General features: G+C 36.7%; 1 protein-coding gene across 1 annotated transcript in view; it reads right to left on the reverse strand.

Annotated features, from left to right (window-relative positions):
* ptprea (protein tyrosine phosphatase receptor type Ea) overlaps positions 1 to 15,579 on the reverse strand; it is a 100,237-nt gene that overhangs the window by 22,541 nt on the left and 62,117 nt on the right. The window contains exons 3-6 of the mRNA XM_073867185.1: positions 12,429 to 12,506; positions 10,017 to 10,113; positions 9,589 to 9,662; positions 1,901 to 2,037 (exon numbers count right to left, since the gene is read on the reverse strand). Of these exons, the coding sequence (XP_073723286.1) occupies positions 1,901 to 2,037; positions 9,589 to 9,662; positions 10,017 to 10,113; positions 12,429 to 12,501 (381 nt within the window). The 5' untranslated portion in view covers positions 12,502 to 12,506. The remainder of the gene's footprint in view (positions 1 to 1,900; positions 2,038 to 9,588; positions 9,663 to 10,016; positions 10,114 to 12,428; positions 12,507 to 15,579) is intronic.

Consider the following 15,579-nt stretch of genomic DNA (forward strand, 5'->3'; position numbering starts at 1 on the left):
TGTTCATTTTCTGTCATAGTTTCTTCAAAATTACATTTTATTTGAGTGTTTTAAATAAAAATATTTTCATTTTCATCATGATGCGTACACCCTGCCCCTTTGATTACTATGCCTCCGGGTTCACCCACAAGCCCTAGCCTACCACCTTAACTAACCCATTTTTTTGCGGAAGACCCTGTAGTGTGTTTAATGTTAACAGTATGTAGTGTGTTAAATCAGTGAAATGTACAGTATATTGATTGTGTATTGTGTATAATATATAGGGTATATTGTGTAGTGCATATTGTGTTTAATGTGTATAGTGTCTAGTATACTGTCTAGAGTATAGAGTGTTTAATATGTACAATGTACAGTATAGTATATTTAATGTGTATACAGTGTGTTTAATGTGTATACAGTACTTTCCGGACTATAAGCCGAATCATTCAAAAATGCATCATTAAGACGAAATAACATAAGTCGCAGTGGCCTATACGTCGCGTTTATTTAGAAAATTATTTCACAAAATCCAAGCCGAAGAACAGCCATTTAATCTGGAAAGGCGAGTTATTCAACTAAACAATAGCAGACAGAAAAGCAGGCTGAATAGATGTCTGTACGTTAACGTAACATTGTCAGTTATTTAAACGATAAACCATAGCATACAGAACTTACCTGGAAGGTTGAATAGTCTAAATTAACCGAACAAGCCAACTAGCGTGAAGTTCGCATACTCGTCGTTCCACATCACTGAATCCATTGAATTACATAAATACAGAAGCAGCATATAGCGGACTTTTGTGGCTGTAGACGGTAATGTTGACTCTTGCCTTATAAATGTCAAAATTAATTCATACTGACTTACAAGGCGCACCTGAATATAAGACGCAGCACCAGCCAAGTTATGAAAAAAATGCGGCTTATAGACCGAAAAATACGGTATAGTGTAGTGTATAGTGTGTTTAATGTAGGCTACTGAATATAAAGTGTTCAGTGTGTATTGTATATTCTGTGCATTGTGTGAATAGTATGCAGTTTAAACACACTGCAGTGCTGTGGTCAACATACTTGTGTATGTTAAAATGACAAAGTAATCTGATTTGAATTAACACTGACGCTATTCTTACAGAACGATGTATTTGAGATAAACTCACCGTGTTGTTCAAATTCCCACCAAACCCGTCCTTGTGTTATTGCTGCACTGTTAGTTAAGCTTTGTTCCTGTATGTAAAACCTATTGTTTAACCTGAATAACTTCTTCCATTCCGACTTAAACAGTTTAAGTGGCTATTTAGATTGTTGAGCTTTAACGCATTGTTTCCATGACAAAACATGCACATGCTTCATATGGAGTCTGTTCTGAATCACAGGCCTGTAAGAGGACCCAATCTAAAAGTGGATGACGGGGGCTTTCTCAAATGACTCAATGCCCGATGACTCCTTAACGTTTTTTAATTCCAGTAATTCTCAATGGGAACTGAGCATCTGAGCTGTCAGCAAATGTGGAGGAATATTTGCTGATTCACACGAATGCGGTCCGAAGGTTTTCTAGCCGTTAATAGCATTGCAATACCGCAGCATCAGCTTCTTTAGCAGCGTTGAACAAAACAACAATTTCTCCACTACTGTTGCCACTAAATATACAGCAAAACCGGCCTAATATGATATATAATTAGTGATAAGTAACACATGCATTAGCAGACCTACATGTATTACAGTAACTATTTGTATTTTATTTCGGATTGTAATGTCTAGTGGTGTCATTAAAGTAGTTAATGTGGCTGTCTGGCCATCAGACATGGGGCTGAACACATCAATATGGATCCATGCCAATCTCAGTATGGCAATACTATAGAATTTTGCATAGCAATTTGTGTACATCACACACATAACCACACACAACAGACACACAAAAACTTACAGTGTACTCTTCCCGGAAGAGTTTTCCATCATCGGCAGAGCGTATCCGATACTCATCTTCCAAGTTGTCTACGGGGATGGGGAAATATGTTTTGGAGGAGGACGGAGATCTAGGCAGTAAGACCACGGTCTGTTGTTCTGTGGAGGGATACAATAATGTAGAATATGGTTAGATAATAAGATCATTTTTATTTCATGCTTTCTACACAAGTATACATTTTTAATTTCCATTTCCACCGAAATGAGATACACCCGAAAACAATTGCATGCTTTAGCTACACTTAACAGACACAAGGGCTGTATTAACTTAAAAACCTAGACTGTTACTCAAGAAGAGCACATTTTCTATTATTGCATTACATTTGGATTTACGCATTTGGCAGACGCTTTTATCCACTTACAGTTCATTCAATTTTATCCATATGCATGTTTCTGGGGGATCGAAGTCGAAACCATGACCTTTGCACTGCTAATACTAATGCTCTACCATCGGAGTTACAGAAAAAATAGTCTAAATCATACTGGTATATGTTAGCTTTCATCAATGGTTTTATTTAGGTGAAGTGTGTGCATAGATTTCATCTGTATTATCAATCTTTATACCACTGCGCTGTTAAATGCTTTATTCTGATTGGTTAAGAATGTTCAATGGGTGTCGATTAATTTTCCACAAATGCACTCCCAACCTGTCAAATGTCTCAAAATAACCACCAGAGCAATGTCTTTGGTAAGCGTGGTATAAACAGAATAAATAAATTCGGTCACTAAACCCCTAACCAACTTTTTTTAGTTAAGGATCTGTAAGAATGGGGCTTTATTAGTGCTGTTCATTAAATATGTATATAAAGTGTTTTAATGCTACAATATATAGTGCAAAAACGAGTGCTGCCCTCTTCAGGTGGAACGGTGGCTACTGCAGTAGAATTTTCCTATTGGATGTTGCGGTACCGCGTGACGTAAGCGGTACGACCTTACGTAAGCATGGCTCACCACGCACTTGTTACGATCTCACCCCACACCCTTGGTACGAGCTGGAATAATTGACAACGAATTGTTGAATTATTCGAAAACAATACACACCCAATGATGGTAATGCGGCGAATAAGAGTTACACCGTGGATGTGCCTTAATTTTTAATAATTCAAAGGACTGGAGTCAATTATTTCACATAGGAAAGGATATATTAATTGCTCTTGCGGTTATTTTAAGACATTTGACATGTTAGGTGTGCATTTATCGAAAAATAATTAACACCCGTGGAACATTTCTCAACCAATCAGAACAAAGCACCCAACAGCCCCAGGGTATAAGGAATAATTGACGTTAAATTATACGAAAATAATGCACATCCAAGGTGGTATGCGGCACGAAGCGAAGTGGATGTGAATTATTTTCGAATAACTAAAACGGACCGGAGTCAATTAATCTGCTTACACTGCCAAAAAACGATTTTCAAGAAAAAATCTTATTATTTTTGTCTTGTTTTCAGTAAAAATATCTAAAAATTCTTAAATGAAGATGCTTTTTCTTGATGAGCAAAACGACCCAAGAAAATAAGTCTAGTTTTTACACCAAAAAGTATAATTAAAGTGATTTTGTGCAGAAAACAAGCAAAAAAAAAAAAAAAAAAAATCTGCCAATGGGGTAAGCAAAAAAATCTTGAACATTTTTCTTAAACACTAAATTCAAGAAAAATTCTAGAAATTTGCTTACCCCATTGGCAGATTTCTTTGCTTGTTTTATGCACAAAATCACTTTTGATATTTTGGTCTAAAAACTAGACTTATTTTCTTGAGTCAATTTGCTCATCAAGAAAAAGCATCTTCATTTAAGAATTTTTAGATATTTTTACTGAAAACAAGACAAAAATACTAAGAAATGTTTTTATTGAAAATCTTTTTTGTTGCAGTGTACCACTGTTACACTGCCAAAAAAATGACTTTCTTTTTTTTGTATATAAAAATATATCACCCATGGAACATATCTCAGCCAATCAAAATAGAGCATTCAACAGACCTGTGGTATAATTTTAAAAGATAATGCACACCTGCAGTGCATTACCACCTTGGGTGTGCATTACCGTAATTTTGAATAATTCAACGACCTGTTGTCAATTATTCCTTACATATCACTTGGTTTTTATAAAAAACAAGGATTTGGTTTCCAAATTTAAATTCTGTGTGAATGCATTACATTTACATCAAAGATTTGAATAAAAATCGAAGTTTAAAGGGATAGTTCGGCCAAAAACGATATTAAACCCATGATTTACTCACCCCCAAGCTGTCCGAGTTGCATATGTCCATCGTTTTTCAGACAAACACATTTTCGGATATTTTAGAAATATTTTAAATCTTTCAGTTGATTAAATGTAATGTTACGGGGTCCAGCAATAGTCCACGACCTTCAAGTCCAAAAAAAGTGCGTCCATCCTTCACAAATTAAATCCAAACGGCTCCAGGATGATAAACAAAGGTCTTCTGAGGGTAATCCGTGCGATGTTGTTGTAGAAATATCCATATTTAAAATGTTATTAACTTTATTAACTACCTTCCGGTAGCGCCGCCATTTTAGAGCCATCCGCATTCAGGATGAGCGCTTACGCAGCATACAGCGGTTTCTCTGCTGCTGGTCTGTCCCCCGCCCTCCGAATTTGTCATACGTCACTAAGAAAAGTGCGTACACTACGCTAATACTCTCTCCTGAGTCTAAGATGGCGGCGCTACCGGAAGGTAGTTAATAACGTTAATAACATTTTAAATATGGATATTTCTACAACAACACCGCACGGATTACCCTTAGAAGACCTTTGTTTATCATCCTGGAGCCGTTTGGATTTAATTTGTGAAGGATGGACGCACTTTTTTTGGACTTGAAGGTCGTGGACTATTGCTGGACCCCGTAACATTACATTTAATCAACAGAAAGATCTAAAATATTTCTAAAATATCCGAAAATGTGTTTGTCTGAAAAACGATGGACATATGCAACTTGGACAGCTTGGGGGTGAGTAAATAATGGGTTTAATATCGTTTTTGGCCGAACTATCCCTTTAAATACTAATATATCTACTGTATGCACAACACTTTGATCACCCAGATAAAAAAAACGTGTTAACATCATCAAACTTTTGAGACGAGGTAGAGTAACCACATGCATTAGAGATAAAGATATTTGCACATTTAAGCAGGAAATACACATTCGCTTAATATAGATAATGACAAAGAGGGACCTTCCAGAAATCACCACAGTTAAGCCCTTAAGAATCCAGCAACCACTAAAGCTTAGAGAGGATGAGATGTTAGAGACGGCCATGCTGGTGTCCACCGAACCCTGTTTAATACTAATACGTAGCGTAAACCAGACCTTCTGATGACAAGTCCAGATCATCTTCATCTTTATCCATATCTATATATTCTTTTATACAACACAGACACAGAGAGTAGTCACTGGTGAATTGCAAACATACATTTATGAAAATACCTCAAAACATTTACATGTTATATACTTTAGTCATGCTACCACAATATCAGCGTGCAGTGCTCTATGGTTGCTTATTAGCCCAAAACAACAACAACAAAAAAATCACGCTAGTCGCTATAACAATCAGGACTTCAGAAATGGCACAGATCCGTCTTCCTTAAATAACGTTTATAGCCAATCTCTCCTTAAAACATGCACGATTCAAGGTGTCCACAGCACAATCTCTGTCAGTCACTGATGCATGCACCCATCATACGACAGCATTTAAAGCAAACAAAAATGTTTGCAGACTTTATCATCAAAGAGATGCTTTGGTAACCCACATCCTCCACATAGTGTAGCACTCCCTCCTAAACACAAAGCTCACTGACACAAAGCTTAACATTTACAGTATTTAACATCTAAACTTCACTGAAAGATCATTGCATGTTTGTAGCAAAGAGTCTCAATCATTAATTGAGAGAGAGTTTAGTTATTGCGTTATTAAGAAAGTGCAAAGATTAAGGTTTAGTGTGTTGCAAAACTTTTAGGACACACAATATGTCTGCATGAGACTAAGTGCCCTATCATACACCCGGCGCAATGCGATGCCAGGAGCAACGATGCTAGTTTCAGCCTGACGCTGCGCCATGTTGTTTAATGGCGAATGGACTCATGCCCATCTGTTCGCCCACGGCATGCTGGTCTGAAAACAAGTGCCGTTGCTCCCGGTAGAAGTTGAATATTTCTCAACTTTTCAAGCGGCAATGCATGCGTAAGCCAATCGAGTCACCTTATGCAAATAACCTAGGCAGAGCCAGCCAATTACATTTATGGAAGACCGGAGCATGTGTTGCGGCCACATTGATTGGCTGTTGGCCACGCTTCAGACAAACCTTCCGTCAAACGTTAACCTTTTTGCCCTGTGAATGTATCGTTAGTGCACCTGCGTCATGTGATTCAGACATTGTGCTTTGATCGTTAAAATAGGGCCCTGCGATTCAAAATCCAAACAGATCTAAATGCTCTTTTATTTTAGCTGCAACTGTCTCAAATGTTTTCCCTAAAAACAACTCCAACAACTGCTGACATACAGTAAGAGTATGAGCAAAAGAATAAGACTACGTTCAGACTGTAAACATTCTGATTCTTTGCTCAAATCCATAAAAAAACAATAAAACGTCATGCGCAGCACGCAGTAATATGGACATGAACGTGCAGACTACTAAACAGTCGTGGTGGGCTTTATACGGAGCTGCGCAGACCGGCCAGTAGTAGATGCGTTTTATTTCAATTTCGTGGGAGTAGGGATGCAGCGATTAACCGGTTTCACTATTAACCGCGCTTTAAAATGTCACGGTTAAGTAACCGTAAAGCCTCCGCTACACCGCGTGTTTTTGTTTCACGCACGCACACACAAACCAGATCCACGAACCACCAAGAGGCGCGTGCGGCATGCGACATGCTCGTTAGCGCACTGTATGACAAAGCTCCGCGTTCAAAAGAATGTGTGCAAGTGACACGTCTCTTGGTTGTTCGTGCATCTGGTGTGTGTGTGTGTGTGTGTGTGTGTGTCTGTGTGCGTGTGTGCGTGCCTGCACGGGTGCGTGAAAGAGCCACACTCCAATCGGTCTGTGCAGCATTAAAAACCTCCTCCTCACGGATCAAATCCGGGCGAGGCTCCTGGTGGTCTGACTGTGTTTAATAACGTTGAATTATTTTAACGCGTTAATGATTTATGAATTAATAGCATGAGTTAACACATTAATGCTGCCAGTCCAAAATGACTCGCAAAACCCAGTTCAGGATGACCCTGTGTTATTATTCGTTTTATATCATTTTTACTAATACTTCAAACAAATCAAAATAATATACATTTAGTTTTATAATATATTTATAATATATTATAATATTATAATATATATTCAGTCATAAAATTACATTTATTCAAAAGATCATTAAAATGAATAGCCTACAGGTTTCAAAAGGCACCTATACTGTTTAAGCCAAAGCCTGCTAGGTTATTATTATTATCATTTGTCCAAGAATTAAAGAAACAAACTGAAAATACAAAATAATTTAGCAATTGTTAAAAAATGTATTCATGTGATTTTTTTACATTAATGTTGTAAAATAAATGAGTCCATAATAACCGTAATAACCGTACAACCGTGATTATTTATCAGACTATAACCGTACCATCAAAATCTATAATCGTTGCATCCCTACGTGGGAGCGAGCGATACGAGAGTATACGATCCCAGGCAGTCTGCTCCCGGGTCACTTGCGGGTCGGTCATCTGGACAATGCTTCAGGAAAATCAAACACACTTATTTGCGTGTCAGGGCCTTTTTGTGTATAAGGCGATGTGTAACGGAAGACTAAATGTCTTCAATGTTTTAAGTTGTTTTGCAAACATGAAGTGTTGCCTATTTCCGAAATTGTGATGCATATCAATCTAGAATGACCTAAAGGAATTCTGATATGACTGTTCAGACTGATGTCATCTGTATGATTTAGTACCACATATGGATGTGTCTCAAATCAGAATCGAAAAGATCAGATTCCAAGTGGTTTGTGCTGGTCACACGGTCATACGAAATGCATGAAACAGACACTCCCATCTCTGAAATAGCCTGAGAATTTTAATTCTGTCCGAATCGGTACATAAAATCACAGACGTCGTGGGGGACACGTTGAAACGTTTGGAAAACTAATCCCGTCCGAATAGTGTGAAAAGCATAGATATGATCTAGGTCAGTGGTTCTCAAACTTTTTCCACGTGCGGCCCAGATTGTGTACGGTGCATTCCTTTGCGGCCCCCCCAAATAAAATTTATGACAAAAAACTGTTATAAAATGTAACATTTTAATTAAACAAAACATATTAAGTTATACAAAGTAGTGCTGTTGGTTAGTAGCCTTATTTCTTTTTAGGTTTAACTACACAGAATTCATGATAAATTAATGTCTTTTATAAAATGTCATAAAACAGGGGCCCCCCTGGCACCATCTCGCGGCCCCGGACCCCAGTTTGAGAACCACTGATCTAGGTCTTTAGGGCAAATTTGATGTCTTGGCAAAATTGAGCACAGCTTTTGAGATTTCTATTGAAACTCTTCTGGACCACAAAACCAGTGATAAGTCACGCGGCTATATTTGTAGCAATAGCCAACAATAAATTGTATGGGTCAAAATTATATATTCTTCTTTTATGTATAAATTTATTAGAATTTTAGGTAAATATCATGTTATATGAAGATATATTGTGAACTTCCTACCGTAAATATACAAAAACTTTATTTTTGTGAGTGGATGCAGTTGCTAAGGACGTCATTTTGGTGATTTTCACAATATTTAGATGTTTTTTGCACCCTCAGATTCCAGATTTTCAAATAATTGGACAAATATTGTTCTATGCTAACAAACCATACGTCAGTGTAAAGCTTATTTATTCAACGTTTAGATTATGCATAAATATTAATTTTAAAAAATGACCCTTATGACTGGTTGTGTGGTCCACGGTCACATATGGAGTCTTACGATTACTCTGTTTTTTTCCCTAAATCTGAGAAAATTTATATAAAAAAACCTGAGTTTGTTCACACTTATCTCATTGCTGTCTATGAAAAGCAAATACGTTGTTTAACAGGAACATCTGATTTACAAAGAACTGACAAGTTCCTCTTTTACGCAGTTTTAGTTTAAATATTTATGAGGAAACCTCATCATGGAGCATGACATCTGTCAAGACAAAGGTTTAAATATGTGATACAAACAACATTTAGTGATAATATACAAAAAATTTTATCACTTATAAATAATTCTGTGAAATAAACTAAAACAAACTATAAAAGTCGTATATACTTTCAATACTTTACATTATTTTAATCAATAGTTTTGTAGCATTTCACTTAATATAAACATCAGGTCTACAGTTGAACACGTTTCTTACAAATGACTATAATAACCATAATTTACCCATAATTCACAGCTAGCATAGCCATTCGGAACAATTACGAACATCTTTAAATAAAATATGAGTCATATTGTGACACGACAAGTGAATACTCACGTCCTGTCTAAAAATCATGAACAGGAAACTGAATATAACACATTAAAGTCAAACGTGCCACACACTTCACAACTGAAGGTTCACAAGCAACCCGTTACTTTTAGTTCACAGCCCAACACATCCTGACAGCAGGTGAAGATTAGGTTACGCTACCTTGTTCTTCCAGAATCCCATTTGGTATTTTCTTGTCAATGGCTGTGATGTCAGCCTTCCTCTGGTTTTTCAACCTGAACAACAAAATAAAACGTGTAGATAAACATGTGAACATCAAGTAAAGTCTTGCTTCATATCCTTACAACACAGATGCTGAGCTCTCTTAAGTAACTTAATCTCACCAACGAAAACTCGAACTCTTTTTCATCAGTTGTGCTGTTTCTTCACAAACACGCGCGCTACACGACACACCGAGTCTGTACACACAGTACCATGCGATATCTCTCTGTATCTGAACTTCTACACGTATATGAATAAATACGTGTGAGCGTGTTTCAGTTCCTGGCCCCCGCCCTCGATCATTAATGTGGGCGGAGCTTGTAGGCATGACATTCTGTGTTTATCACTGTCTGCATGTGTATTTGTACCTGAGACAAAACCAGGTCAGCGGGCCCAGAATGAGAAGCAAGACGCAGAGCCCCAGTAGTAAGTGCAGGACCTGTGAGGTCGGCAGCCCCTGGTTCGCTGGAAAGGAAAAAGGAGAGGCTGTTAAACCCACAGCGAACAAAAGAACAGGAAACTGGCCCACGAACAGAGCCGGAATGGAGACACTCGAGTGCTCCGGTGCTGGGCTTTAAGTGAGGTATGGCAGCTAGTCAAGCTATGCCATTATGGGTGATTTAATAGAGCACTCTGTGCTGTTTTGACTGCAGGATAAGCATCGGTCATTCATTTAACAGCGGGTTAGACATGAATCACATGCCAAAACCAGCCATCAGCACTTTACTGGAGACCAAATCACAGACTATATAATCCACTGGAGATTTAACACAAATCCACACTGATGGTTATGAGGCGCTTAAACTCTGACAAAATGTAGACAGGATTGAAAAGTCACTGATAAAAGCTACAAAAACTTAAAAAAAATATTAAGAACCTTGTTTTATTCTGATGGTTTTTATTACAAATGCCATTATGAACCACTAGCTGTTTACCAATAAAACCATTACAAAATTATTTCATGTAGTTTGTTTCGAGCTTCATTCCAGCAGGAATTAATAGTGTTGTATTGGTTCCCATCCACCAGATCTCACAACTCAACAAATTACCAGTAGAGACCCAATGTTCGAATTGAGGGGGGGGGGGGCTGGGGGGTCCATGACCTCCTATATGCATTGAGGGACCCCCTATAAAGCACAAAAATATAATTAAGGGGGTCCCCTGGTTTATTTAAATACTATATTAATAATAATACTACATTTAACCCTTTAACTGGCGCAGCTCTTTTTGGTGAAAAGGTGATATACACCTTTAATTTAATATAACTCTGGCTTTTTTTTTTGGTCTAGAAGCCTAATTTTGGTTTTAATTTTGGTAATTTTTGTTTTAAAGAAGACACGTTTTTTAGGGAAGTGTCTGGAGGTGAAAATATTCATTTTTTTAAAGTAGTTTAAATTTATTTGTAATAAATAAAAATGCAATATAGTATTATTTTTAATACATAAAATTGTAAAAAAAAACTGAGGTTTCTGCTGGTTTGCTTTGAAGTTTGCTGCCTACTTGTGTCACAAATGAATAAATTACAGTTGCTGCATTATTATTAATGCTAAAAGGTTTTGAAATATGAAAACTACATTCTTAGACCTTTCCAACAATATATAGTTTGTCGTGATAGATAAACATTTACATAGAAAATATTGAAGTAAACGTAGGTGTCCCGCTCACGGGACAGCACCAATTAAAGATTTCTGTCTGAAATAAATGCAAACTTCCAAGTTCGCCTCACGCTGTTTTCTGGAGAGTCAATGTCTCTGCGTGTGGAATATTTTAATGTTGTTGACGGATATTATTTTTAGTTATTATCTTTAGTAATCTTTAGGGTAAGAATTAAAAAATTCTTCTCAAATTACTATTTCTTATTAATGTGAGGGGTAAAATGGTTAGGGTTTAATTTAAGGGTAATTTAGGATTTCTTTGATTAAAACGTTGATCCAGAACCAACAAAAAAATGCTGATCCAAGATCATATCTTACTTTGTGAAATCACGGCGACCCTATAATGACAGGGGGCTAGGAGAGAAAATCTTTGACATAATTCGAACACATAAAAAGACCCACTTATAGTTTCCATTAACACCAATGCAATTCCCATTATACCCATTAAATCCATTAGAACTTAGTTTCTATTGTTTTAGTATAACAATACATAAGAACCCATATTTATTACAATTTATTTCAAAATGGTTGAAATTAGTTCAATTACAAATAAACTTTTTTGCTATTTATTATTTACCAGAGGCGGACACTACTTAAGTATTTTTACTTTCTACATGGAAGTAAATTCTACATAGAATAAACTCAAGAAAAGTAAAAGTATTAAATCAATTTTGATATGCATTATAAAAGGAATACACCGATTCTGCGCTTTAGAATCTAGTGAATATTTTTTAGTAAAGTAAAGTACATTTTTTCCCAAGACAAACACAGATGCTTGAAAAATGTACTTAAAATACTCAAGAAGTGTCAGCCTCTGTTATTTAATACATCCGAAAGAAGCTTCTTAGTTTCTAATTATTGTGGTGGCATAAACTTGCAACCAAATTTAAATTTAAAACTTGCAGGATATACAAGAGCAAATTTGAACAAAACAAAACAAAACAAATTCGAAATGTACTTCTGCATTTACATCATCTACCGCCACCTTGTGTAAAACGTCAGTATTGCAGGCAGACAAGCTATTGATTCTTATAAATCACAAAACAAATGAAAACAAAGCAGACTTGTCAGTGAATAAAATGCAGAAATATTCAAGACATACACAAGTATTGAAATTGAACTTACCATTGCCATCAGCCTCTGTTGAATTGTTTGCGAGTTGTGTTGCAGATGCTACTAGAAAGAAAACAATGACCATTGTGTCTGAAAGAGAAGAAAAGAGAGATTTATAAATAATAATGCTGTGCAATTTCTTAATCTAAATGTGACACTATATGACAATCTAACCAAAGTGTTAATGCACAAAAAGATGCAATAACTCTACTGCTCCACTAGATGTCAACAAAGCCTACAGAAAGAAAAGATGCTCACGTTTTTATAATATTCACAGAACCATAGAAAATCATCAAACAACTTTCTCATCGATTTTAAGTTATTATTCTGTCATTTTGTGCACACGTGGTGTTACACAAACTATTAAGCAGAATAAAAAACAATTACAGATGATTTAATCCGCCTGGATTTAGAGGTGTTACAAAACTCATCCGATTAAATCTGTACAAGCATTTTGGGGAAAAGCAGATCATTTTCACTGCCTATTAGCACATCTGCATTTCCTCATAATCTGCAATATTAATGTGATTGAAAGAGAAACTTCATTTTAAAAATATCTGTTTCTGTAGCTCACTTGATATTTGCATAACCATAAATGTAAAGTCACAGTACTATAGTAATGTTTCTGAATGGCAGATGTCTTTAGGACAGGGTGAACTGTGAGAATTTATATTATTATTATTAGCTCTGATATTAATGCTTTTCGCAAGAAATAAGCACTTTAACTTAACACCCACAAAGGGTCACTGATATTCTTCATTGAGAAAGTGAAGTAGGTGTTTTTGGTATTTTACACACCCAGCACATTGCACAAATAACACCAGCACAGACAACATGCAATGCAAAATGCTTAACATTTAATACTGAATTCGTAGGACATTTAACTTGCCAAAAGTTATTTATTTAAAATATATATTTATTTATTTAGTAACCTACAGCATGGCCTACTATACTTTACCTAAAACTTTTTAAAACATCTTTCAAGTTCTTGCATAATTACACATAGTTGTGATGTCTTCAAAAATACTGCATATATTTCAAGCAAAAATCTTGGTGTTGATTTTTTTTAAATGGACATCATTTTTATTTCAGCTATTTTCTTAAGCGTATAATGATGATATTACACGTCTAGCCAAATCTCAAACAAGCCTCTCTCAAACATCATCATTCCTCAGGGGCCGTCTGAAACGCAAGCACTTTCTGCATTAGCCTCCGTGACAAACAGGCATCATGTGCCGCATTTCTCGCTGGCGTCCCGGAGCTCGCTGGCATCCAGACAGCGGCAGGATTCGAGTCGATACCGAATCCCACTGCAATTAATAAAGACCTGAGAGTCGCCTGCAGATGCAGGAAGAGTAATGGGAGGATTTTAATGAGAAGAAATGACCCTCCCTGTTTCCTGCGGTAAGATGCTGATAAACCGAGTCTGGCCAAACCAGAACACAGATGAGCAGGGACATAAATCCTGTAAGGCCCGTCTGAACACATCATAAACAAACATACAAACAAAACGTATCTCATAGCAGGTGCGTATCAACGGAGGGATTTCTGCAATATTTTATTGTAAGCAACCTGGGGTAAAATTTATCGTTCAAGTCAAGGGCAAAGTAAAAATAGTATTCCCTGGAGACTTTACTCTTTGCACACACATCGCCATCACCGTGTTTGCTAGGAAACAGTGGCAAACTGTTAAAGAAAGTGAAGTAAATCAGTGACACAGATAAATCTTGTGAAGCCACATAGCAGCGCAGGCAATGGACTCCCAAATGGGTCTCGCAAATCTGTGCTTTGGACTGTGTATGTGAGTTAATGGATTACGGGTTGCTTCAAGCATCTCCATTTCCTTAAAGGAACAGTCGACCGCAAAAAAAACTTCTAGCATTATTTAATGTCGAGAAATTCGTATGATTGTATTTCTCGTGTGAAACACAAAAGATGTTATAGTGTTCTTGTAGCCCCGTTGGTAAAGCATTGCATTAGCAGCTTTAAGGTTGTGAGTTTGATCCCCTGAGAAAACTCATACTGATAAATAAATAAAAAATATATCTTGAATGCACTTTAAAGTCACCATGAAACTGAAGTAGCGATTGTCTTCTTATCCGTATCGTGACATATCCGAGTAATATATCCGAATATATAAATATATCCGATAGCCCAGATCTCACACAATTTCTGATGACACAGGAAGTTCAGAGAAGTGGTTTTTCAAGAAGGGAAGGAGGTTAATGTTTTTGATTAAAGATTATGAGAGCACATATTTTTTTTTATAATGAATCACACACAGGGTTCCCACACTTCAAAATCAAGGACCTTTCAAGGACTTTCCAGGTTCCATACCCTCAAATTCAAGGACTAAATGTGGGGACAAATTTCAAGTGAGAGCAAGGTTACATTGTGTTACCTTTTAAGATACATTGTTACAGTTCCCTTTCGAGGGAACTCGCGCTGTGTCACTGCGGTGACACTTTGGGGACGCCTCCAGGGGTAAGTGCGTCTGAATGTCTAAATCAAATTTAGCCAATGGTGAGGCTTAACAACAAAGACAGGGTGACGCGGGAGCCAAGAAATATATCACTATCTGAAATATTGCCAAAGACGGCGTTACAGGGACGCAGGAAGAATGGCAATGGAGACGCAGCATCTCGTTCCCTTTTCAGGGAACAACAGTTACATATGTAACCAGAGACGTTTTTATGGGTCAAACACAACTATGCAAAAAAAAAAAACATTTTGGTATGAATCAACATTCGCATACAGAAGATATAAGCATTTAAAGTGAACAGTTTAGCACGTGCTTTAAAAGTCTAGAATTTTTATGATATTATCCTACACTACACAGGGAATAATATGGATTTTTCCCAGAAAACTTCTTGCATAAAACAGATTCAAGCACTTTCAATGACCTGTATCTATGTATGTATATATTTTTTTAAAACTTCCCAGGGCCTTGAGTTATTTCCCCCAGATTCACAAAGTCTTTTATATAAAAAAACCTACAATATCCAATAAAGGTGCCAAAGAATGCATTCAAATAATCTGTAAAATTGTTCTCTGATATCTTTATTAAGTGCAAAAATGATCCAGAGACAGTTTAACATGTCCAGGGCTCGACATTAAGGCTTGTCCGCTTGTCAGGGACAAGTGGATTTTTTGTAGGACAAGT

Source organism: Misgurnus anguillicaudatus, chromosome 4, assembly GCF_027580225.2.
Source record: "Misgurnus anguillicaudatus chromosome 4, ASM2758022v2, whole genome shotgun sequence".
NCBI lineage: Eukaryota > Metazoa > Chordata > Actinopteri > Cypriniformes > Cobitidae > Misgurnus > Misgurnus anguillicaudatus.